Consider the following 24832-nt stretch of genomic DNA (forward strand, 5'->3'; position numbering starts at 1 on the left):
CAGTATTTTACATTGTATTTCCTATTTACACTGGTCACTTTAGATTTAAGATCCCAAGTCTCAGAAGTCTTTACCAAAAATTAAGGTTTTTACTCCAAGTGGCACACAGCAAGACTACTCATTCTGCCTCCAGTCCTGTAGCTGAAAATACATTACCTCTTCTGATTCAAGAAGAAATTCAGTAAACTGACAGCCCACGACAGTGAGCTGCTTTGCCTTGGCATAGTCCAGATCCAGGTTGGCATAGAGTTTGCTGCTAGGCTTGTAAAAATACAGCAACCTTCTTACAAACCTACAGAAAGTAAAAAAGAATTTGCTACTTTTCAGTATGACAAGGACAGTCTCACAGGACACAGTAATGCTGGGAGAAAAAATAGGTTATCATTAAATTGGTTTATTGGCAATAAATTTTCAAACTCTGTTAGAAGAGTAGCAGGTAACAGCAATGAGTTTATCCAGACGACATCAGAGATGCTGCTGTACTGTGTTTTATAAAGGGTTGTCTAAACCATTACTTAATATAAGCAAAGGAATTTAAAATCTCTATGCTCTTAGGAGACATAGCTCCCCTCTCATTCTCATGCCTATAATCTATTCTGCTGTAATATATCCTGTGGCAAGTTTCAAAGACTATATTATCTAGACTAACAAAGAGCTAAAAAAGAATCTTGCAAACTGAGTTTTCTCCAGCTATAACAGTTAATGTTACCATAAAAAACACGATTTTGTGTTCTGACAGGAAATGGTCTTATTCATTCAGCAACAGCATTTTCATTCACCTAACTTAACCATTTTTGAAACATAACACAGTGATTGCAAACACAGACTCTCACTTTTTGAAATCACAGTAAGCAATGTAGCTTGAGTTTTGCTTCACATGAATAAATTTTCAGTAGAGATTCTCTACCTAGATTAAGTTTTAGAAATGTGATATATCCAAGAAATATTTTATTGCAATAGTAAAAATCATTTTTTTCAAATTTCTTTCTTCAAAGGAAGTCTAAATAATTTTTACATACCTGTGCAACTGTTCATCTTTATAGTTCCTTAGATTTATATTTGGCCACTAGAAAAACAGCAAATATAGCATTATATGAAACTTGTCCTTAATTAGTCACTAGAATTCACATACTTCTATCAGTCATATTTACCTAATTGGAAATACAAGTTTCCTTACACCTAACATTACATATGTAAAAAGCACTTATTTTATTGAAAAGCCCATACTTCCTGCTTCAAGAACTGTTTAATTTTTTCTAGAGAAGGACAAGGAATGTTGGTCACATGCTACATGTACAAGGCCACAATTCTAATGAAAACAGAAAACCATGAAAAGCTGATGAAAAATAAATAAACAATTTTGCTCAGTTTTTTCTCTGCAAATAAAAAAATTTGATATGCACAATAGGGAAATAATTTTTAGGTTGTTGTTTCCAATATCTGTAAGATTTGTTTTAAAAATAAACATTATTCTGTTATAGCTCACTTAAATTTTGCTTATTAAAACAGAATTCAAACTCCCCTGTTGACACTTTGTAAGATGCATTAAGACATAAAATGCACTAGTCAATGATCAGTAAAAATGACTACAATAATAGTGTCAGATACAGATGAGGTTGACACTTTTGTCTAAGCTCTTTTAGCAGCTTACACAGCAACCTGGGCAAGTAAAAAAGGCAGTAAGGGACCACATGAGATGCACATAGTGAGGTGGTTAGAGCGCTAATGCTCCACAAATGTAAGAGGCAGGTGAGTAGCCACATGAGATAGCAGATTCAGAACACTAGAATCTGGATCCTGCTTGTCTAAGGACTAAAGATGGATCATTCTGATAACATTATCTCAGTTTATGCTGGTGCTGTGCAGTTTAACAGGAACAGAAGTGGTTAAAAGTGAACCAGAAAACACATACACTTCTCATTCTGTAAGAACTCCCCAGTTTTGAGACATTAGCAACTGTTTGACAGAACACTAGAAAATACATTGCTGGGGAGGTCTGATATAGCAGAAAAATTGACCATTTGGTGCAAACTGCAGTTCAATAAAACTCAAACACCTGAACTAAATAAAACTTCCACTGTCAAAGTACTATATAGACTAATTAACAGTGAGGTTCTGAAAAACAGTTTCCTGATAATATCTTTAATATTGAATCAAAGGTAAAAATATCTACAACTAATAATAATAGGTATCTAGTAACCCAGTAAATCTAATAATTGCTGTAAAAAAAGCCTGGAAATCTGGTGGAGCAAAGCTACTGTCATATACATATTCAGGTCTTTATACCAGAAAGATTCTTGCTCTTTCAAGTTTATCGGTCCCTGAAAGAAAGGCACAGAAATACTTAATTTCTTTTATTTTTAAAAAAAAACAATGAACAACACAAAAAACCCCCACGAAACCCCACATAATCTTGATTATGATTGTTACCATTAATCCTTTTTTGTACTTTCACTGTCTTCATATCAACACAGTACAGACAGTAAGAAAATGTTACTCAGCTGAAGGATGGCTTTGATGCACAGAATGACAGGAGCTATTTTAGTTTGAACTATACTGAGTACTCAGAGTTTTCTTACTCAAAGAAAGCAAATTTTCCGCTTATAAAAAGAGGCAGTATCTTAAAACCTGTGCATTAAATATATTTAAAATAATGCCCCCCCTCAGGTATTACCTTTATGTTGTAAAGCCAAAGTAATTTTGTAGTTAACCTGGCGCTACAGGTTTGTATTAGTTCAAAACATTCGATGAGGTTGCATATCAATGAAGTTTTGATATGTGGCTCAGTCTAAGCATCTAAAGTTTGATCTAGAACCCATCTCTGGCTTTAACTTTCAGCTCATATAATTTAAAAATCTGCTATGAAACTGAACAAGGCAGTATCCCTCTGCAGTCTAAAGTACAAGCAGCTTTAAAGACAATATAGCTAATTCTGTAAACTTGAATTCTATACAAATAAAGATATATAACATTTAACACATGTTTATTAAGAAAACTTGTGAATTTATCTGTAGTGTATTTTTTAGTATAGTTTTGAATTCAAAGAGACTACATCAGCACTGATTAAACCTATGAGATCCTAATTTTCCCAAATAAAACAGATTATTGGATGTACTACAGAATTAATATTAGAAAGTCAAAGCTCTGATGTGAAACAGAGACTTTTTCCCAAACAATTTCTTCAAAATATTATCATGCTCTTTGTAAGCTCACCTTCAGTATGGTCCCTATTAGATTCCAATTCCAGTCAAGGTTCTCTTTGTGATTGAGAACCTGGCTGTCTCGAAGATTCATGATGAGTGCTTCTTCTGTATCCTGGAATACAGACACAAAAAGCTACAATAAGTTTCCTTACATTAATTTTTTAGTCTTGTCACATGATATACTTACTGCTCATGTCACAATCATTAAAAGGGCAATGCTTCACAATAATTTTCATTTGAAGTTAAATTGTATGGTTATAGTACTGCATTAAGAATCTAAAAGTAAGTCACAACTAGTCTCAAAAATCATTAAAAATTACTGGAGTTTTGCACATCAATGCCTGGAAATATAATATAGTATCTACAAGTACCCAAAAGACAAAACAGATTAAAAAAAATACTACAAAGAAATCACATAAATGACTCAGAATTAAATAAGTGAAGCCTGGGTGAGGGCAGGATCCAAGTCTCCAAAATACAATGTCAAATTCATTTTTGAATAATGAATAATGGTAATACCTTTAAAATAAAGATGTCTTTCTGTACACGGTACTGATCCCTTTTTTGGTGTGTTGAGATTGCTTTCTGAATAATATGATCTAAATGAAGGCTGTAAGGTTTAGGTCCTCTTTTCTTCATCTCATGAAAACGCTTTAAGCAGTTGAGTGCTGCACTTGCTCGTCTAAGAGAAAAAAAAATACCATAATCGGTATTTGGCAACTGTTATCAAACTAAAGAGCACCACTATCTCTTGAGTAAACAGCTCAAGAAAGACTTGACCAACAATTCAGAAGCAAAGAAAGTTATTTTCTTGAGACAAGTTTTCATATACCTGTAAGCCTCAGTCTCACACTGAAACTATACAGAAAACTATCTTTCAGAGCCTCTGAAGTATGACCCTTATGGATAACTTTTCTTCTGCTCTGCAAGTAGTGGTGTCTGTCACAGCTCACAGAAGGTATCGTAAAGTTTGAAGTTGATTTACATTGTGAGATGCCACAGTAGATCAATATTCTGCTGTTTGACAGCTGAGGGGGTTAGCTTCAACTTAGAGTAACAAAGTTTTTCTCTTACATTCTATTACTTCCCCCACCCCTTGAGGGTGGTAGGACTATCAATAGTGCGCTTCCTGCTCTTATATCTAAACAATTCAGCAGCAGCATGTAACAAGGGTTACAGGAAAAGATAGGAAGTATCAGAAATGACAGCTGACAAGGGCAAGAACAGTTAATTACAAAATAGTGGTAGCAGAAAAAAACCCCCACCTGCTGAGCAAATAAAAATAAGGAAGTCTAAAAATGAGAACTTAAGTCTATCTTCCTTCCCCATAAATAAAAATTTTTGAAGTATAGAAGAGTGGGTTTTTTTTTGTTTTCAAACAAATACCTTTGAATTTGGTCACTTATCTAAATTATGCAAATTCAATCAGTAGCAGGAATTACAGTTTTTGAATGTATGAAACAATGCAGTGTTGACCAATATCAAGATCCCAAAATAAAAAGTACCACTTCTACAAATCACTTTCTTCCAACTGAAATGGGAATTCTTACTGCTCTACCAGGTATGTCCACAAATGCCAAAAAGCAAATGAACCGAAGGTAATCCACAAGCATATCTCTTCTGCTTTTCATCCTTCCTCTCATCCCATAGCTTTGACCACCTGAAATATCCTCTGATGAAGTTTTTCAGATATGCCTTTTTTGAAAACTAACGGTGCTTTTGCATATCAAAATCTTCTAGTGAGAGATATGAAATCTTCAAATCTAAAAAGCAGAAGAGCACTACACTTTTAGGAAGCACTCTACAAGTAGCATTTATCATTTCACGGTAGCAGTTTGGAAACATTCTGTAATTTATCACTAACAACAGAATGAAAGATAAAACAGAACTTTATGATATTTATCAGAGTAATGATCTGACAGGACACATGGAAGAGTAATTAACAAAAGAGTAATTAATAAAAATATTTCCTATTAGCAAAAACCCAACACACTCAGTTTGTCTTCTACAAAAAAAAGCAACTAAGGACACTGAGTTGAAGAAATACCAATTAAAGATGCGAATCTATCAAATTATTTGATTTCTTTCATTAGGAGGTTTAAACTGTGTAAAGTACCCAGAAGATGGTATTTTGTGACAGAGCTTTATCCTTTTAAATGTAACTTAGAATTCTTACAGTCTCTTCTCTTTCATGATGTCAAAAGATGCTGCCATATTCATCAGTGTTGGCAAGCAGTGCAAGTGATGGCTGTGAGAATGAGGAAGAATTGTGTTTGCCTAAAAAAAAAACAAACAAAAAAAGACCAGTTAGAATAACTTATTATAACAATTTCAGCCATCTCTTTAGGATCAACATTTGAAGAATCTACCACTTTTCACAAGACTTTCAGAAAATCATGACAATGAAACTACCTTTCACTTAATGTCAGAGCATATTACACATACAATTTCGAATTTGTGATCTAACTGATCAATCTCAAATACACTTGAAAGTAACTTAGGACAATTTCAGATTTCAGAAGTTTATGATCCATATTGTTTGCACTGGTGGTTTTTTAAGTGTTAACATGCAAAAACTTGCAGAGCATCAGACATGCTTATGTTATGTGCACATAGTACTAAAAAAAAAATCTAAAATCAGAAATACAATTTAAGCTGATTTCTACTAAAATGCTACGCACAAAAACTCCAACTGATTAATTAACATAAGGTACTAGATGTTCAACTGCTTTTAATAAACATAAGTAGTTCTGCAAATATTTTTGGAAACTAAAGAATAATGAAAATAAGGAACTGACTTCCATCTCTATAAACTAAATAAAAATATAAATATTTGTTCTGTTCTTGATAAAAGCCATATTTGACTAATAAATCACCTCTTCATAAAATCAAGAAATACCTATGCTTTCCAGAATATGCCAATGTGAGTAACCATCACAACCATTTCAAAATTATCTGGAAACCAGTAAAATAGTAAACATTATTACAGATTCCTCTTTTTAAACTTTGTAATGACTGACTGAACACCTGTGCAATTCCATCAATTATTTAAAGAAAAATGACTCAAAAAACTAAAAACAAAAAAAAGATTTGCTGTGGTTGTGACCCATACTGTTGAACTGAGATGTAATTACTACAGTAATAAACAATCCTATATCTGAAGATTGTGACTTCAGGTTTTTTGGCATACCACCGAAAGGAGTCAACAGTCTAAAGATGCAGACTACATCTGATAACTCATATTCAAATTTTTGCAAGACAAAGTCATATTTCACAATCTTACTAACTCTTTAAAAAAAACACAAAAAAACCTGGTTAAAGTGCTCTGCTGCATATGCTACTCTCATCATTGAGAGGACATGATGTCACCTCCATATGAAAATAGTTTAGGTTAAAGGAGAGAAGTACTGTAAAAGCCACGTAAGGTAGACGGAAGCAGAACAAAGTAAAAGCTTCCCTGTAGCAGGAGATACCCACAGCAGTGCTGAAAGGGCACTCCACCAAGATGGAGTTCCCTCAATGAATAATACCAAGTACCCAAACCACATGGAGCTGAATGAGAAAAACGTTTTATCTGCCTATCCTGGGAAGCAGAAAGCTAAGCACGTTATCAGAGGGCTACCTACCATCATTCTAAGAAAAGGAAAAATCACCAATGGTCCTTTCCCCAAACACAGTAACTGATAGGTGAGTTTGCAGGATTCCAGTTTAAAATACAACTGGTTACTACAGCAAGGAATAGCAGTGGTGAGAGGTAGAGCTGGAGACTATCCTTGGATCAGAACCCCTAGCACTTCCAATTCTTTCCAAACAGTCTTTCTATTGATTAATACTGGTTTTAATACATGAAATGCCAAAAGATGCAATGTAAACTAATCCACTATTCAGATGAAAACTACATGTTCCAGGTTTGTAATACAAATTCAATATTATAATAGCTATAATAGCAAATATCTATTTACAAGTAATTACAACAAGTTTTACTTACCATGTGCAAAAGTTCTCCCAAAAGGATAGTTGCTCTAACAGACACATGGTCATCGCTACTCGTGATCACTTCAACCAGACCCTTCAAAAAGTTAAAAAATATTACAACATTAATGTGTAACATCTTATTTGAATGCTTACAGGAAAAAAGTAGCAAGCATCTATTGAAACTCAAAGTCATTAGTTACCTCTAGAAGTCCATTGGTAATAAAAGCTGAAAGCACTAATGCCAAGTAATTATCCATGAGATCAGGCCTAAGGAGAAAAAAAAGTATGCCAGAAAACAGGAAGTATTTTGTCAACACCACCAAAAAACAAAACAAGAAAAGATGTTTAGACTGAGTTCATTAAATCCTCACCTTGACCTGGCTCGATGGGGTAATACGGTTTTAGCTTCAGCAGCTACAAAGCCATCAGAAAGTCTCCAGCAGTCTTGAAACCTGCCTGGATCTATAACAAGAAAATATGGACAAAGGTAACTATAACACTGGCTTTCGTAGTGTTATTTTAATGGCTGTCAGTAGGTAAATAATAATCCTTGCCAGCAAATGTTACCTCAGTTTCAAATATCAGAAAATTTTGTCGGAAGGGATCTTTAACAATACATCTAACCCACATTCCTGAACAAAGCAAGGATCCCTTGATAGCTAGGATAAAGACTGTATCTAAGAGTCAACCAAAATAATGACATTTCCAATCCATAAACCCATTAAACTTGTTTAACAGAAAATACGATTAGCACCTAAAATTTTACAATATATGTCCACACATTGAAGTAGCAAGTTTGCAACAAAGAATGATTTATTTACTTATAAACTTGGAACAAGGATTAAGTTTTTATAATCAATTGCATGCCAAAACATTTGTAATCAGAGTTTGAAGAGGAGAATTGCGGGAACACTAAAGGCTGAAACTTGCTCCTTTTGGGCTCATACTTTTGCACTGAGGGACAAAGCAGAGAATAACCTTGGGTTTACAAGGAGTAATTCTAAAGATAAAATACTAACTCAGTTAAATATAAAGACATAAAAAAACATGCACTTGCCCTTGAAAAAGCAAAAGTTTGGTAAGGTGCAGTGCGGATAGCTAGTAGATAGACAGTACATAGAAAAAATTGAATAATAACTTTTCTGTAACATTCACTAACACATCTGCATTATAAATACTTGTGACAGTTCAAAGAAGTCTAATTTGTAGAGATATGTTTACACAATCCTTTGTGTAAATGCCTAACTACACTCCATTGCTGATCTTTTATCAAACTTTACACTTAACAGTTGATAAAGGATTTTAAAGAGGACTTCTGAGTACTCAATGAATTCAGAGATAAAACAGTTAATAATAAGGCAATTGACAATATAGAGGAAACAGTGAAAGTTTCAAATTTGCAGAGAAGTTTAATAGACAGAATTCTTAAGTGAACTGTTTTAAATACCTACCTACACTGAGAAGTGCCTCAATAAACTCTTCTGCGATAACAGGAAGAGGAAGGCGAAATATGTCATAGAGAACTTCAAGCAGGCCTCGCTACCAAAAAAAACCCCACAACATGCATGTTAGAGATGTACAAAAAAATTGTCCTTACTTTCACTATTAATACTGAAGTTGAGATTTTTTTACAGAGTGCTAAAACTGGTGTATGTGTTGCATTTGTGTATTTGTGCAATTGTTCCTTTTTTCATAAACTGAAATAATCTGAAGAAGATGTGGTTTTCTTACTTTTGAACTGTACCTAATTATCACTATGAATTCTATAGAAGTTCAGACTATTTCGATTGCAGATTTTTAGAACACTTACACAGCTAGCACCATCAACTTCAATGGTTAATAGTTTTAATTTGTGAAGAAATGTTTTTATTTCCCTTGGATTCAACTCTGATTATTATGCTTTAAGCTTGTAACTGCAGCTATTGTAAACTTCCTTTGATTTGGGAGCACAGTAATGCTTAATTCCTGTACTTTTCTCTCCTCCATTTTCTCAGAATACATGCTCTGTTTCCCATTCTCGCAGGAATTTTGTAATGGAATTACAGACTTGAATTCGGGAGTTAAATGAACTTGAGGACTGTGGTCTCATAACTGTGAAGTCTGTGTTTACCGAACTGCTAGAAAGCTAGAATATGTAAATTAAAACATTCAATGTTATGCCTACATCAGTAATAAATATTTACTACCTACCCGTATTTCCATATTTGGTATACAGAGTACCCCAATAAGAGACTGAATCCCAGAATTTCCAGGTTTGCACAGGCTGATAATACCTAAAAAACATTAAATATAGAATAATATTCCCCCAAGAGACCAGTGCTCATCTCCGGATGTTTCAACACAGTAGATTTAACATTACATAAAAGTCTCTCTTAAAATTTGCATGTTTTACACTCTATTTTACTCTGTTAGTTTAAAATTTCAATATTAATAGGGAGAACCTTCAAATTTTTCAAGTTACAGCATATCACTTAAAGCTCACAATGATTTTCAGCCTCAGTTTATGCAGTCTCTTCATTAAACGTGGCTGCAAAGACAGTAACCTTGTTCATTTCCTTGACCACTTCAGATTTCTCAGAACAAATTAAACTTACAGAAATTACACTATCCAGAAAACAAACAAATTTCTACAAAATGCAACTTTAAATTAACAAAAATAATCTAGATTTTCCCACTTTTTTGTCTTAGATACCATAAACAAACTCAAACTGTTATTCTTTAAAAAGTACTGAGAGATGAAAATATCACCTACTCATCTACTTATTTTCACTAATAGAAATTTAACTTCCATGGTGTGCTTCATAGGAACTTGAAGAAAGTTCTCAATTTTGAAAATTACAAGTCACAAAAACTTCAGATATGCACATGTGGCATCTTAGACACACTAAGAGCCATAGTGCACCTCAGAGGCCTTTTGCAAGAGCGTACAGTGGCCACATCCCAACTGCAACGCAGGAATAGATTTGGGTGCGTGCAGTCATTGCTCCATGCCCCAGTTTTGTCTCTAAGGACAGGATCACACATGAGCATAAAGCATGTAGTAACCATCAGCTCAGAAGAAGAACACAGACTGGTAAATAAGCAGAATAGAACAGCAGTATATGGCAAATAGACAGGCGAAAAAACACACAGAAGAAGTCAAAACAAAAAGAACAACACCCTAAAGCATGTCCTTTTCAAAGGCTGACAGCATAAGGACACTTTTGTAGTAAGAATATCTAAGACATTAGTCTCCAACATAACAAATCATATAAAATAGAATGAACATGTTAACAGCAGGAGTGCCACAACAAGTAACATATTCCAGGACAATTGTTTCTTCAGTCACTTGCACTTTCAGGTACAGGCTAAGTTCTAAGTGCCTGAGTACAGGAAGATGGAACAACACTCCCATCAGAAACTGTTTCCTAGAAGTTTCAAAGTTGTCTCAAGCTTCCTGCACTTCCTCTCCAAACATGAAAGAACACATGAGAAACTTGGAGGATACTTGGATATTAAAATTAAACTCAGTGATCATTTTCAGAGCTTTAAAAATTAAATCAAAAAGTATGAAGAAAGAGCCTGAATCTTTTCTAAGTATAGCCTGCAAAATTCTGACTCAAAATTTTGGTAAATGGTTATATTAACTGATTTAGTTAAAATTTGCAAGACACAGTCTTGACTAAAAAAATTAGCAGTCCCTAAGCAGTACGTTCATTTTAGATATTGTAATATTGCAGGGAAAGAATTTAAAAACATTAAAAAAACTATTTTTTTGATTTAGAAATGTTTTCTACATGAAAAATTGCAACCTATATACCATTTGCAAATTCCCTTAAGCTATGGCAGCTCGTAAAAGCAGGTGCTAATGAAACTAAATTCTGTCAGTATCTCTTAACATAGACATTTCTCATTAACAGTGGCAGAACTATCTCAAAGGCAAATTTTTATAATAAGATACAACTCATAAGGTATTCTATACAGGGAGGGAAAAAGCTGTGCCATGTTATAGTCAAAGAAAACTATCTATGTGTCCTCCAATTTTACAGTATCAAAACATTGTACAAAGGTATTGATAGAAGTTAGAAACATCAAATGACACAGATTTTGCATCATTTATACTGGAAAGTAAAATCACCCTTCCAATCATCCAGCTTCAAACAAGTAAACAAATCTTACCTGCCCATGATCGAAATGCTGCCACTATTCCCATTTTACTAGCTAGGAACCGTGCTTCTCTGTCCTCTCTGTCATTAAAACAACAAATGTCACAATGCAGGTAATTACTAGAAAACAGTGTTACTAACATAGCAAGTTAAAGGTAGTTAATTGAGATTTTAGATGGGGGACAAAATCCAGAGTAAGAGAAATATTTCACGTATGCATATGTATTTACACAATGTATATACACACAAAAAAGTTTAGAATTTTTAAGTATTGTTACTCTTCCTCTTCCAGGGGAGTTTCCACAGGAGGATAACATCAAAAAGTAAACACCTATATGGGGTCAGGTGAATCACTCTGCACCTCCACTGACAGTGGGTCTACAGCAGGGACATAAAGATTGGACCTTATTCAGTTTCCCAGACCTACGCTTCTAAGCCCATCTGACAACTAAAAAAGCCTGAAAAATTCAAGTTGGAAGCAATCTCAGATCTCTCTCTAGTCGAAATTCCTGCACAAAGAAGTTGACAGTTATCAAACCAAGCCAGGTTATAGAATCATAGAATGGTTTGCTTTGGAAGGGATCTTTAAAGGTCATCTAGCTCAACCCCCCTGAAAGAACTCAGCAAATGCAGTGTGGATTACACATGCCTTTTACAGTATCTAGAGCTGTGGGAACTACATAAGCCTTCTGTAATTCAGCTTGAAACCTGTAAAACACTCAAGGCTTTATCCAGTTGGCTCTTAAACTCTTAACAATGAAGGCTGCAGGATCTCTCTGGACAGCCTGTTCTAACTCTTGACTGGTCTCACAGAAAATAATCCCCCTGCTACCCTCATATGAAGTTGAAATCTCTCTTGCTTCAATTTCTCTCTGTTGCTTCTTGTCCTTCCACCTTACGCCACCATGAAGGGCCACACTACATCTTCTTGATAACTTCTTCATAAGTATTAAAAAGTCTGCTATTCCAGGGAGGGTGTCCCCCAACCCTCTCTTCTCTAGGCAAATCAAGCCCTTTTAATTCTTAAATGCTTAACAGTATTTTAGGAATTTGCACTTTAGGCTACTGTATTCAACTTCAAGAAAATTAGTATTTGGAAAGAAGAATAGCCTAACTCCAATATAACTGGGAGCACAAGTTACAGCACTAACACTTACTTGAGTTGTCCTTCTGCTGTGTCTGGATTATGCCTGTAGTGAAAATCTGTGTAAGGGGCTAAAATTCGCTAAACAAAAGAAAGACATACATTATTTTCATATGAAAATACAGTTAAATCGCTGTTGTCCTTTCCTCAGTCCCACTCCAAACCATCATATTATTGCTGCTTTATATTTCTTAGGCTCTTAGCCTAAAATATTATATTTTAAACACTGTGCACTAACACAGAGGGTGAAATCTGAGACAAAATGAAATATTTTCATTACCAATACAATGTTTAATTTCTGTCTCTAAACAAGTAAAACTGCACCCACCTCTAATTCTACATCTGCTCGCACATACTGTCGGGTCTTTGGATGATTAATGAGGTGCAAAACTGTAGTTATCAGAGCCTCATTTATTCGGCTTAGCTGACAATCAATCACATTTTTCAAGATGGTACTTAAACCACCCCGAAGAGCCACCACCTCGGGATTCTGAAGTGCTAAATAAAGACAAACACGTCATTCTGGCCAGTGATAGGAAAGAAAACATTTCATGGCATATGATAAACTTGTCATCTCTTCAGTATATAAATCTTATCCTTCCTGAACACCGCTGAGGCACATATAAAGCTTTTAATGGAACTGGCTGACAATAAATAGAGATTTTGGATTAATTTATCAAACACAAAAATACTGGTCAGTATCCACCATGTGGCCATGTCCCAACGTAATTCCAACCAAGTTTCCATGTGGTAGTTTCTGGATTTCCCCACAGAGAAGTTTCACGCTTTACTGGACAGACTAGAATATAACAGTAATTTATCGTTTATTTCTTTAAAACAGAAGTTTGTATCTTGAAAATATTGCTGAAGTTATTTCCCTCTGACTGACTATGGAAAAACTTCAAAAATCAGCACACAAATGAAAGTCTAGGGAGTTAGTATAAACCACTGTCCAGATAGCCTTTAAACAGGGACACAAATACTGACTTTCAGAAGCCAGTTAACTACAGCAACCACTCCAGGAATTTTTAAAAAGAAAATGTCTTGTAATTCTCTGAACTCCTGTAAATTTGTCAGCATCATGTGTATGGAATTCTCCCTATTTCCAATCCATTAGTTTAAGAAACACCAATTGCAGTACAGAAATGTTTTTAGGGTAAATCAAAAATTGGCAGATCTTAATGCAAAGAAGAGCACCTGAAACCTTCAGGTACTATTCTTAAAGGGATTTTAAGTAATTTGGTTCATATCATGTTAATTGCAAAAATCCATGAAACTGACATTAAGAACTCTTAACAACTAATTAAACAAATACTGCTAATGACAACCCCATCAAAACTGAAAACTATTTAAGAAAAATCATCTTACCTAGTTCACAGATAATGGCTATGCATGCTCGAACCATTCTGTCTCTTTCTTGAAGACCATCGTTTCCAACTGCTATCAAAGAATTAGTTATAGAACTGGGGAACAATGAAGCATTCACAGTGATCATCTGCCAAAAAAGAAAGAAAAAGCCCTCTGGTTTCTTCATAATATTTCTCTAAATACACTCATAAATTCACCAGCATTCTGTTTCCTACATATAATTAGACAGACCACTCCGTCTATTACTTGGTTTATTGGGTGAATCCTCATAACTATTTCTTTTGCTCCTAAATTGAATTTCAATTCCAATTCATCAGTCAATTTACTTTAGTATTCTCTTCCTGCTCCAGTTGTTTATTTTTATATTATTTTATCTTAATAAGAAAGAGTTAAAAGATGACTGTTGCAATTAGAATTATGACTACATTTTCCATAGCTGTTTTCAATAATTTCTTTATGACAAAGAACACTATCCAATGACACAGAGTAGATTACAAATTCATGTAGAAGATTCATTCATACTGCAGCAGATTATTCAATACCTACTCAACTGTTTAATTAGCCAAGACTAGCACCTCCTGTATTGTAGAGATATCCTTAAACTGCTGCAAAATCAAAAAAATGACAGGCAACAGAAGCAGCTGCTAACAGTATTTGGAATGCAACTATCAGTAACACCTCTATATTCTTTTGCACAGTACCTGATTGTCCTAGAACTGCAACGTAATTAATCTTCATCATAAGTTATAGAGATATAGCAAAAGAAAACCACACACACTTTAAACATGTTAAATGGAAAAGCAAAGATGGAAATAACACCTGTGTCCATTAATGAGGTTGTTCTTCAACTAAAAAATACTTAAATCTGAGACAGAATAGAAAAACAGATTTAATAGTCAATGCTCATTTATATTACTGAGGATGTTCTGCACCATGGAAACCCTCAGCTACTAGTTTGGTACACTCAGAATTCACACCAGATGAAGGACCAAGACCCTGTGCACACATTAAAGGCCAAGAAAACCACTCCAAAACAAACAACCAGTACCACCAACTCTTCACCATCCCCCAAGTGGGGCTTTGATTACAAAGGCTGAGTAGCTTCTCCACATTTTTTCAATTTGTGAAAATTAAATACACATATACTCTCTACTATGGAACAAGAATATCACTAAACAGATATATTACTAAGGAGGAAGTAGGTTTTTGTCTGACTGCTTAAAAAGGGAACAACACAATGTTTTATAGCCCACTCAACCATGTCACCTTTTTCCCCACTAAAAGTGAGATGTACAAAAATACTCAGTTTCCATCAAGCACCTAAAAACTCAGGGTTAGTTTTCCATGGGTTTATCATCCCTTCCGTTTACAACAAAATCTTCATTATTTTTCAAAAGAATGTTTTGTCCTATATTCATTTTACATCTGCCTTTGATGTGTTATAGACACTTGTTCAAAGGCGATTAATTTTCTACCTTTTTTTGCACGGATGTTAAAATGAGATCAATCTCAATGACCAATATATTGAAGTTTTAACAAATTTACTTTTAAGACATGTTTTTGAGAAATTTCTTGTTATACATAATGTTAATGCCAACAAAACAGGAAGCTTTAAGACAGGACTCTAAATTAAAAACAAATTCCTCCCCACCCACACAGTCTTTCAGTTTTACAATGGCATGAAGAAACAAGAATTAGTAATAAAATGGGTGTACTGTAAAACTGTAATCTGTTTCCTACTGATACTGACATGTACTTAGTAAGAGGACACAAGCAGCCTCTTAAGGCTATTCTGCTTCATTGCCTTCTTTAGTTTTAAGACATGAGAACGAAAGACTTATTTTAATAATCAATTCCAAATACATTAGTAGAATAACAAATTTTTGTATTTGTATCTGTGCTAGGTATTAGAATGCAGTTCTAAAGACTAAATGACAGGTAATGCAGAGCTACTTACAAGTAGCTATCATGAAATAATAATAAAGACTACAAATCTGGTCCCTTAAGATTCCTTTAAAAAACAGGAAGAAAGAAGGTGGTTCATATTGCATCTAACCCTGACTTCTGCTTTAACAGGAAAACACCCTGCCTACTACATTAAAAAAAAAATTGTCTTATTGACTTCTGTTAGGTAGAAAAACACTTCCCTAAGCAACTTCATGCCATCCTTTTCATGGTTGAAGACATTACTAAATTGTAAAGCTCTTAGTAGGAAATTGTTTTTATCTTCCTCTACTACTTTAACCTGCACAGTTTTAAATAAATTTATTATTAAGTGCCTTTTCTAAACTCATAAACAAGTATTAATATTTTATATTTTGTTCTTCTACTCTATGAAAAGGAAGACAGGAGAGTGAGAAAATGTTTTAATTTAATCTCTGCTATTCTCATATAGGTACTTTTGCTACTAAAGAATTGCATCCAGAAAACTGAAAACAATAGTTCTGTGATGCTGAAAAAACCCAGTTCAGCTCCTTCATGGCTCACAGTAAATTATCTACTGCACAAATTAGTTAGCTTTGTTTGTCTTTGCCATTCATTCTCCTCCTCTAGACCTTTATATGATCTTTTAGGAATCCTGGCATCAAGCCACTGAGCCTGAGACATTGAGGGAGATGAAGACAGAGGTGACAAAAAGGTAAGAGCAGGGTAATAAAAAGTGTGAAAATACAGAGCATGCCATTCAGGAAGTGTGTCACAGTATTCCTTGTTAGAGTCCCCCAGGTACCGACTACCCTATGGCAAGGCATGTTTAGCTGCTGTAGCCTAAATAGCACATGAAAAAACTGTTAACTTTACTGGTAGCCAGGTTGGGTGGGGTTTTCGTTTGTCTGAGATTGTCTTTCAAGAAAAAAGAATGTTGTAGGTAGCATGAGATGGTAGAAAACACCTTTCATCAACACAGTTCTCAGTGTCAAGGAACCACAAGCATCCCTGTACAGTCGATACACCTGATGCACACACCTGGTGCACGCACAGTACCCTGCCACAATGATGGACAAATAAAAGGACTGGTGGTCAGCTGTATAATTTCTCTAATGTTTATCTATGAACATAATTTTTTCAAATGAAACTAATGGATTTGATTCTCTTGCTGTCTCTTCTTTCACGCTAGACAAAAGCTTTTACTCAAGTAGGAAATACTCAAAAAAGCCCAGGAATAATGAGGACAAATTTCTGACCCAAATAAAACCGATTATAAAGGTGTTTCCACTCCATCTTCAGATTTAAGTTATTCTGACTCTACATTGAAACTCTTTATTTCAAAGTAGATTAGCAAAAACTTTTATAAATTGCAACTTTCTCAAGGACCCGTTCCATTATGGTTGTTTTCTTGTTCATTTGTTTGGGTTTGGAGGTGGAGGCCAGTGTTTAAGATTTAAACCCCTCTTTTTTGGCACAATTGTTAATCAACTATACTGTTTTTTTTCTGTAAGACAGAAACCAAAGGAGCTTATTACAAGAAAAGAAATCATACAGAAAACTTCCATATTTTAAAACTATATATATATACTGTAAATACACAGTGCTCCCAAGGAACAATTCTTCCAACTACTTCAGACTTGAATCTTTTTAGGTCAGTTGAAGAATGTAAGAATGATAAAGAATAGTGAAGTCCAGCACTTCGTGGACTTTCTTCACTGAAGAAAATACATTTAGTAGCTGTATACGCCAATTTCTCAAGGATGAACTTGAAAATGTAGCTACCATAGCTTCAAACATCTCATATACGTGAGTACACAGTGCAGTAACCATCATAGGCTAACCATGTCTTATTGACTATCTGAGAAAAAAATGCCCATGGGTAGCATCAACCTCTACGAATAAAGCAATAAGGCTTTAAGCATTCTTTAACCGATTACCACAGTGATGCAAATTTGTCTCATTCCTCAAATGGCAGAAAATCTCCCATCCTTGACTCACAGATGCTTAAACAGACTACAATGAAGTCAAGTCACTAGATGAAACTTAATATTGTCCTTATGCCCTTGCATTCACTCCTCGGTAAGTTTTTCCCCAAATCTCATCTAGTATGACTTCTATCAAAGGAAAATCAGCAAGATTCTAAATGGTAAAATATTAAAATCAAAACAAGTCTCCTCATTACTTTTATTTTGTCTTTTAAATTATCCATATTCAAATTATCTAAATCTATAATTTCTTTCCATGTAAGGTAATGTAAGGTATGTGAAAAAACACTCTTGATGGAAAAAACCAGAAGTCAGCACAACGGACTGGCACAGCTGATACCACCATACATAGCAGATTTTACCTTTCTGACTAATCGAAGTGCTTGTGTTCTTTCTACTTCATTACTCTGTTGTATGTCAATGCACCTAAAATAAGTCAAAAAACACATTTTGTTTATAACAACAGTAACTTTCACCTTAACTGTTAACAAGTCATGTTAATATTTATGCACATGAACAAACAGAAGAAAAAGAATTGACTTATTGTTTAAAAACTATGCATTTCAACAAACATATTATGATAGGTCACTTAGTTTTGCTTTATTTTTTTTCAGTTATCCTCATTATAATTAAGTCAGTAGAATGTTCTCAAATATACAATGGCAAAGCATTTGTCTGAGCTAGCATTTGTCATTTGCAAATGAGACTAAACCAAGTATTTGTAATGATTCATATCAACACATTTTGTGAGTTCTCAGATTAGAAAAGCCTTTTGCTCAAACAAAATTAAACAGCACACTAAAACTATATGTGTATATCTGCAAACAAAAATTCACACACACCTCTATCAGTATATTGAATCCAAAAATTTTAATACAGAAGGCACTACCATTGCTAGTATTTACATCTATTCATCATGCTGATCTTACTATCTCACTATTGGTTTGCCCTTTGGTATTATTCTGTTGTGTCATCGGTTATACTAGACTACAAGTTCTTCGGCATGAACTACGTTTTAGCCCTGAATTTGTACTGCAGGTTCCAAAGCACTGTGATAATACAAAGAATTTAACAACTCACATACAACAACTTAAGACATGAAAATTATTGTTATTTCAATCTCATTAATTTATGATTAATGGCATTTACGATGGAAAAAATTCTTTAGATTACTCGTAGTATATCATGTATTAGGACAAAATTTTATTTGGATTAGATGTTGTGATGACATAGCCTTCTATTGAAGAAAAATGGCTTTTATAAAACTGCTTATTAAGAAGGTAAGAAAATATGAGAACACTTTTCTCACCTGTCTCAACCGCGAAAAAGCAAGTGATTCACAACTGTGCAATTTACAACATGAAGAAAGAGAAAAATTACCTGGCTATCAAATAATCCACTTTCAGCTTTAGCACCTTCTGGAGAATACTGGAGTCTCGAATAAGATAGCGGAGGGCTCGCAATCCTGCTGCTCGCACCTCTTTTGCCTCATTCAGTAAAGCTAACCTCAGACTACAATGAAGAAAACAAGAGGGACAAACAACCAGTAAGCAGTAGGTAGAATTCATCATCTGACATGCAGCTACTACCTACTCATTTGAGATACTTCCATGTGCAGCCTAGAAGCCTTGTCAGCAGAGACAGATAATATACTGTAGTGGGTTTCTGTGGCTGGGTTTTGGTAGCAGAGGGACTACAGGGGTGGCTTCTGTTAGAAGCTACTAGAAGCTTCCCCTGTTCAGTGGAGCCGATGCCAGACAGCTCCAGGACGGACTTCCGGTCGCTGGCCAAGGTCAAGCCAGTCAGGAGTAATAGTAACGCCTCTGTGATAACATATTTAAGAAAAGAAGGTTGTGGTGCAAAAAGAATTCCAGCCAGGGAAGAGCGGAGTGAGAACATGGGAACAACAATGCAGACACCAAGGTCAGTGCAGAAGGAGGGGCAGGAGGTGCTCCAGGCACAGGAGCTGAGGCCCTGCAGCCCGTGGTGCAGCCCATGGTGGAGCAGCTGTGCCCCTGCAGCCCATGGGGGACCATCAGGGTGCAGAGACCCACCTGCAGCCCATGGAGGAGCCCATGCAGGTGGATGCATGAAGGAGGCTGTGACCCTGTGGGAGGCCCAAGATGGAGCAGGGTCCTGCCAGAGACCTGCGGCCCATGGAGAGGGAAACCCACACTGGAGCAGGTTTTTCCCAGGTAGGATTTGTGGCCCCAGTGGGGTACCCACATTGGTACAGCTCATTTGTGAAGGACTGCACCCCACGGAGGAGTGACCCAGGGGACAGCAGTTTGGGAAGAACTGCTGCCCGAGGGATGGACTCACACTGGAGAGGTCCATCAAGGACTGTCTCCCATTGGAGGGACCCCACGGAAGCAAGGAAAGGACTCCTCTCCCCGAGCAGCGGCAGAAACAACAACTGACCATAACTCCCATTCCCCGTCCCCCTGCACAGCTGGGGGGGAGGAGGGAGAACATGGAAGGAAGGAGGGGTGGGGAGAAGGTGCTTTTAAGACTGTTTTTTTTCTCACTCTTTGGTTCTTATCCTGTTAGAATATCCCCATTTTGAGTCTGTTTTGCCCATGAAGGCAATCAGTAAGTGGCCTCTCACAGCTCTTAACTCATGAATCCTTCATTGCTTTTTTCTTCTCTCCTCTGTCCAGTTGCAGAGGGAGAGTGAGAAAGTGGCTTTAGCGGGTACCTTGCATCCGGCCAGGGTCAACCCGCTACATATACTAATCTGAAAAAGCCACAAACCATTTTTTTTCCCCAAAGAACAGCTTGTACATCCATAAAATGACACATGACCAAAACCTGTATGTGACTTGTTATTTGACAAAACAGCGGAGTACAATATTAGTCCAAGAAAATTAACAGGCTGAGTAAAGTAGGTAAGAGGAAATAAGATACGGAAGACCTCTAGAAATGGAGTTTGAAAGCAGTAAGTGGCACACTGTCCTTCTGAAGGCACTCAAAAGATTCATCCCTCTTTCTTGACCACATGAAGGTGGGGGAGGGATCCTCAACCCCCCGGTGACATAATCTAGTAGGATCTTTCACTGTACACCTAAGAATGTAAATACTTCAGCCAGTGAGACTGAATTTCTACTTATTCTAGGGTCATGATGTGTGGTAATCAGCTACTGCAAGGCAAAAAGTCTCTTGAGTCTGTTGGTGATTAATTGGCTAGGTAAGTCACTGTAACAGAGGCCTAATTCCAGGTGATATCTACACAAAGTAGAAGGTCTGCAGTGTCATATGCAGATAAAGATGAACTGATTATTACTTTCAGCACCAAGGAGGGAATTATTTTAGGAAGACCATCTTTTCTGTAACATGAAATAAGATTCTTTACATAAAAAGAGTGCCACTCTAAGCTGAGTTGTAAGCAAATAAGACACAGATTTTCAATATTGTGACATTAAGAAAAAGTATTCCTGTAAGAAAAAGTGTACTAGAGAAGATATTTATTTCCAGAGTTATTCAAGAAAAGCACATAAGTAACTCTTCAATTGTGCTGAGCAGATAATAGGTATTTTTTAGATCAGACATTTTGCTCTGTTTCTAGATTTGCATGTTTGAAGAGGTGAAAGTCTGATGGATGAATATGTAAGAGTCAGTGGTATTTTTTCTGTTTGGACATCTACCTCACAGTTTACAACTGCTCTGGATATGCCAGTTAAAGACTCTTCAGCAGTTTCCTTTTAGGGCAGAAGTTACCCATTACTCATGCAAGTGGTGTTGTTGCTATCCATGTCATTTCTCATTAGCACAGGTAAAAATTAATTCTGGATTTTTTTCTTCCCCTCATCAAGTAGAGTGCTTTACTTTTATATTTGAGAGGAAAATGTTTCTTGAATGGCAGACCAAAACAACCTTTAGACAAACAGTTCCTCAACAGAAATCAATGCTTTGAGAGCTTGTTCTACAACTCACAAGAGGAAGATATTCTTAATTTGTAGACCAAAATCAATCATAGAATCATAAAATGATCCCACTGCCACAGACAGGGATGCCTTCCACTAGCCCAGGTTGCTCAGAGCTCCATCCAGCTCAGATGCTTCATCCAGGGATGGGGCATCTACAGCTTCCCCGGGCAACCTGTTCCAGGGCCTCGCCACCCTCATAGCAAAGAACTTCCTCCTAATATCTAACCTAAACCTACTGCCTCTATCTGTCTGCATAAAAAAGTTCCTCTCAGTCTCTCTTGTAGTCTCCATTTAGGGACTGGATGACCACAATTAGGTCACCCCTAAGCCTTCTGTTTTCCAGGCTGAACAAAACCAATTCTCTCAGCCTCTCCTCGTAACAGAGGCGCTCTACCTCTCTAACCATTTCGGTGGCCCTCCTTTGGACTTGCTCCAACAGGATCGATGTCCTTCATGTGCTGGGGACCCCAGAGTAGAGGGGAAGAACCATCTCGCTTGACCTGCTGGACACACTGCCTTGGATGCAGCCCAGGACACGGTTGGCTACCTGGGCTGCAAGACTGGACATGGGACTGCTGACTCATATCCAGCCTCTCACCCACCCGCAAGGCTGCTCTCAATCAGCTCATGCCCCAGTCTGTACTGACAGCAGGGGTATTCTTGATATCAAGGATCACCAAGTCCAGCTCCTGGCCCTGCACAGGACAGCCCCAACAATCACACCATGTGAGAGCGTTGGCCAAATGCTTCTTGAACTGTCAGGCTTGGTGCTGTGACCACTTCTGCGGGGAGCCTGTTCCCGTGCCCAACCACCCTCTGGGTGAAGAACCTTTTCTGAACCTAAACTCCCCTAACACAGCTTTGTGCTGTTCGCTCGGGTCCTGTCACTGGTCAGCACAGAGAAGAGATCAGTGTCTGCCCCTCCACTTTCCCTTATGAGGAAAGTGTACACCAATTAAAGTGAAACCACTACAAAGGACAACACAATCATGAGATCCAACATTCAAAAGAAAAAGCTACCAAAAAGGGATGTATCATTATATTTAAATATTGAGAAATGTAATGAAAACAGTACAGCTAGCCAGAAAGATAAAGACACCAGTTCTATTTAGGAAAATGACTTACAATATTTCCATAAGCAATTACACAAGATTTCCCAACATTTTACCTAAAGAGTGATTAGCTTTTCTAAGTTTTTTTCTTAAGTGAGATAACAAATTGAAAGAACACAAAAAATGTACTAAATACTAGATCTTCTTGTGATTGTTTTTGCCACCACTGCTGAGCCTCAGGACAAATTTACCAATGTCTATGTGGAAACATGCACGTCACTGGACTGTCAAAAATGGCCACAAAATAAAAAAAAATTTCATTTAAGAGTACAAACACAGAGCAGTTTGGTAGCAGGGAAAGCAACGCTACAAAGACATACACATAACAAAATAACAAAATATTGATCTTTAAAATCCTGATTCTACATCAAGAGTATGCTCCATATTTTGTAGGTGTACATTTTTACTAAAAGTGCTTTCTGTAAGTACTGAAATATTTAGAGGTACTTTTACATCTATGAGTAATATAATAAAGTAATGTATTTCTGATTTTACTCATTAAACTATTTGCATTGCAATGCTTACATTATGAAATTTCAAACACATTGTAAATACAAAATGCTAGCTCAAAAGCACAAATGAAGTTTATTGAATTGCACCAAAACAACTGAAGCTCCCTAGGACTGCTCTAGTGCTCCTTACTACTTACCATATTATGATGCTGTCATAGGTAAAACCTAGCTTTTCTTCAGCATGGCCAGTATTACAAAGAAGCTGGAAATAAAAGAAAATACCTGTTATTTATAGCTTTTTAAAAATGACTGTGCAAAACTTCAGATTTTGGGAAACGTTTCCAAATAAACCTCAGAAATTTCATTCATAGCAATTAAAAAAGTACCAACTTCACACTTGTCTGAGAATTTCTGTTGTCCATATTCTGTTCCTATGCATATCAAACACTGAGACACAGTTGTGGCCTCTCATACAAAGAAAAGGTTGCACAGTTGTGTAAGCTGTGTACTGGTCAAGTTTATAAGCTCCAGATTGCTGGCTGGGCAACTGGTAACCTGAGCAGAGATAAAAAATGACTGAAGTCACAGCACATCTGGATCCAAGCAGGTTCAGGTGAGGATTTTGAAGCAAAGACTGACACAGATGGTCCAGTGCCATGTTTTGCCACAGCAGCAGAGGTGTACAAAACATCAGAAGGCATTGTCAAGTGTTCTGTAACTGGCACTTGGTCTTGGACTGTCATCCATTGCACAGAACTCCTAACTCCGGAAAATCAGCGCGAAGGTTGAATTTATGTACACAAAAAGATAGCAGTAAATTATCACAAACTCTGAACATTTCAACCATATCTATTAATTCTGAACACAAAAAATTTTTAAGTGCAGTTTTTAAGTCTGAAACCAACCTCAAAAGGAGCAATCTAGTGGATGCCAATGTTTTAGCCTCTTGAGGAAAGGAAAATCTGTTCTGTGAGAAGAGGTGATGCTATCCTCCTTTGCAAGAACGGCAAAGAAATTCCTAGTCATCTCACCACCTCCTAGCTAAAATTATAAAATACTATCATGCCCAAATCCCAAAGCACTTTTCCAAGCACTTCCAAAAACTCAAGTGACTAATACTGATTGCAATAGCTTTGCACTTTGTCCTCTGTTTTCAAAACAGGCATGTGTTCAGTTCTAAGTCAGTGCAGTATTAAGTTTCTCCTCAGTGAGGTATTCAGGAAGTGTCTGTGCTAACTAGTCAAAAGCTCTGCTCTAAAAGTACTATAATATACCACACCGTGGGACACTCTTTTTACTGCTAACAATAAGAAATTTATAATAAACAAAACGAACAGCTAAGTTAAGGCTATTGTAATTTAAAATATTTAGTATGTCCCATGCTCCAGTTCTATACTGTTCACCTCTAACTGAAAAAAACAGCATATTGCACACAAACTCTGCTTTTAAGTAAACCCATTTTATTAGCATGACCATTTAGACTCAAACAATACTTACATTTATGCTCAAAAAGTACAAGGATCACATTACATTTTATGAAATTGTATGCATAGTTATAATTGTGAAATCCAAAGCGGTTAATGAGAGATTATTAAA

The 24832-nt window shown here is 36.2% G+C and overlaps 1 protein-coding gene across 1 annotated transcript in view; it reads right to left on the reverse strand.

Annotated features, from left to right (window-relative positions):
* Positions 1-24832, reverse strand: part of RICTOR (RPTOR independent companion of MTOR complex 2) — a 74849-nt gene that overhangs the window by 27451 nt on the left and 22566 nt on the right. The window contains exons 3-19 of the mRNA XM_018070279.2: positions 23434-23498; positions 19127-19258; positions 18109-18172; positions 13836-13962; positions 12796-12965; positions 12481-12548; positions 11337-11404; positions 9369-9451; positions 8630-8717; positions 7550-7640; positions 7379-7445; positions 7192-7272; positions 5380-5480; positions 3723-3885; positions 3214-3315; positions 1020-1066; positions 157-292 (exon numbers count right to left, since the gene is read on the reverse strand). Of these exons, the coding sequence (XP_017925768.1) occupies positions 157-292; positions 1020-1066; positions 3214-3315; positions 3723-3885; positions 5380-5480; positions 7192-7272; positions 7379-7445; positions 7550-7640; positions 8630-8717; positions 9369-9451; positions 11337-11404; positions 12481-12548; positions 12796-12965; positions 13836-13962; positions 18109-18172; positions 19127-19258; positions 23434-23498 (1653 nt within the window). The remainder of the gene's footprint in view (positions 1-156; positions 293-1019; positions 1067-3213; positions 3316-3722; positions 3886-5379; positions 5481-7191; positions 7273-7378; positions 7446-7549; positions 7641-8629; positions 8718-9368; positions 9452-11336; positions 11405-12480; positions 12549-12795; positions 12966-13835; positions 13963-18108; positions 18173-19126; positions 19259-23433; positions 23499-24832) is intronic.

Source organism: Manacus vitellinus, unplaced genomic scaffold (genome assembly GCF_001715985.3).
Source record: "Manacus vitellinus isolate BGI_N305 unplaced genomic scaffold, ASM171598v3 scaffold_18_pilon, whole genome shotgun sequence".
NCBI classification, from domain to species: domain Eukaryota; kingdom Metazoa; phylum Chordata; class Aves; order Passeriformes; family Pipridae; genus Manacus; species Manacus vitellinus.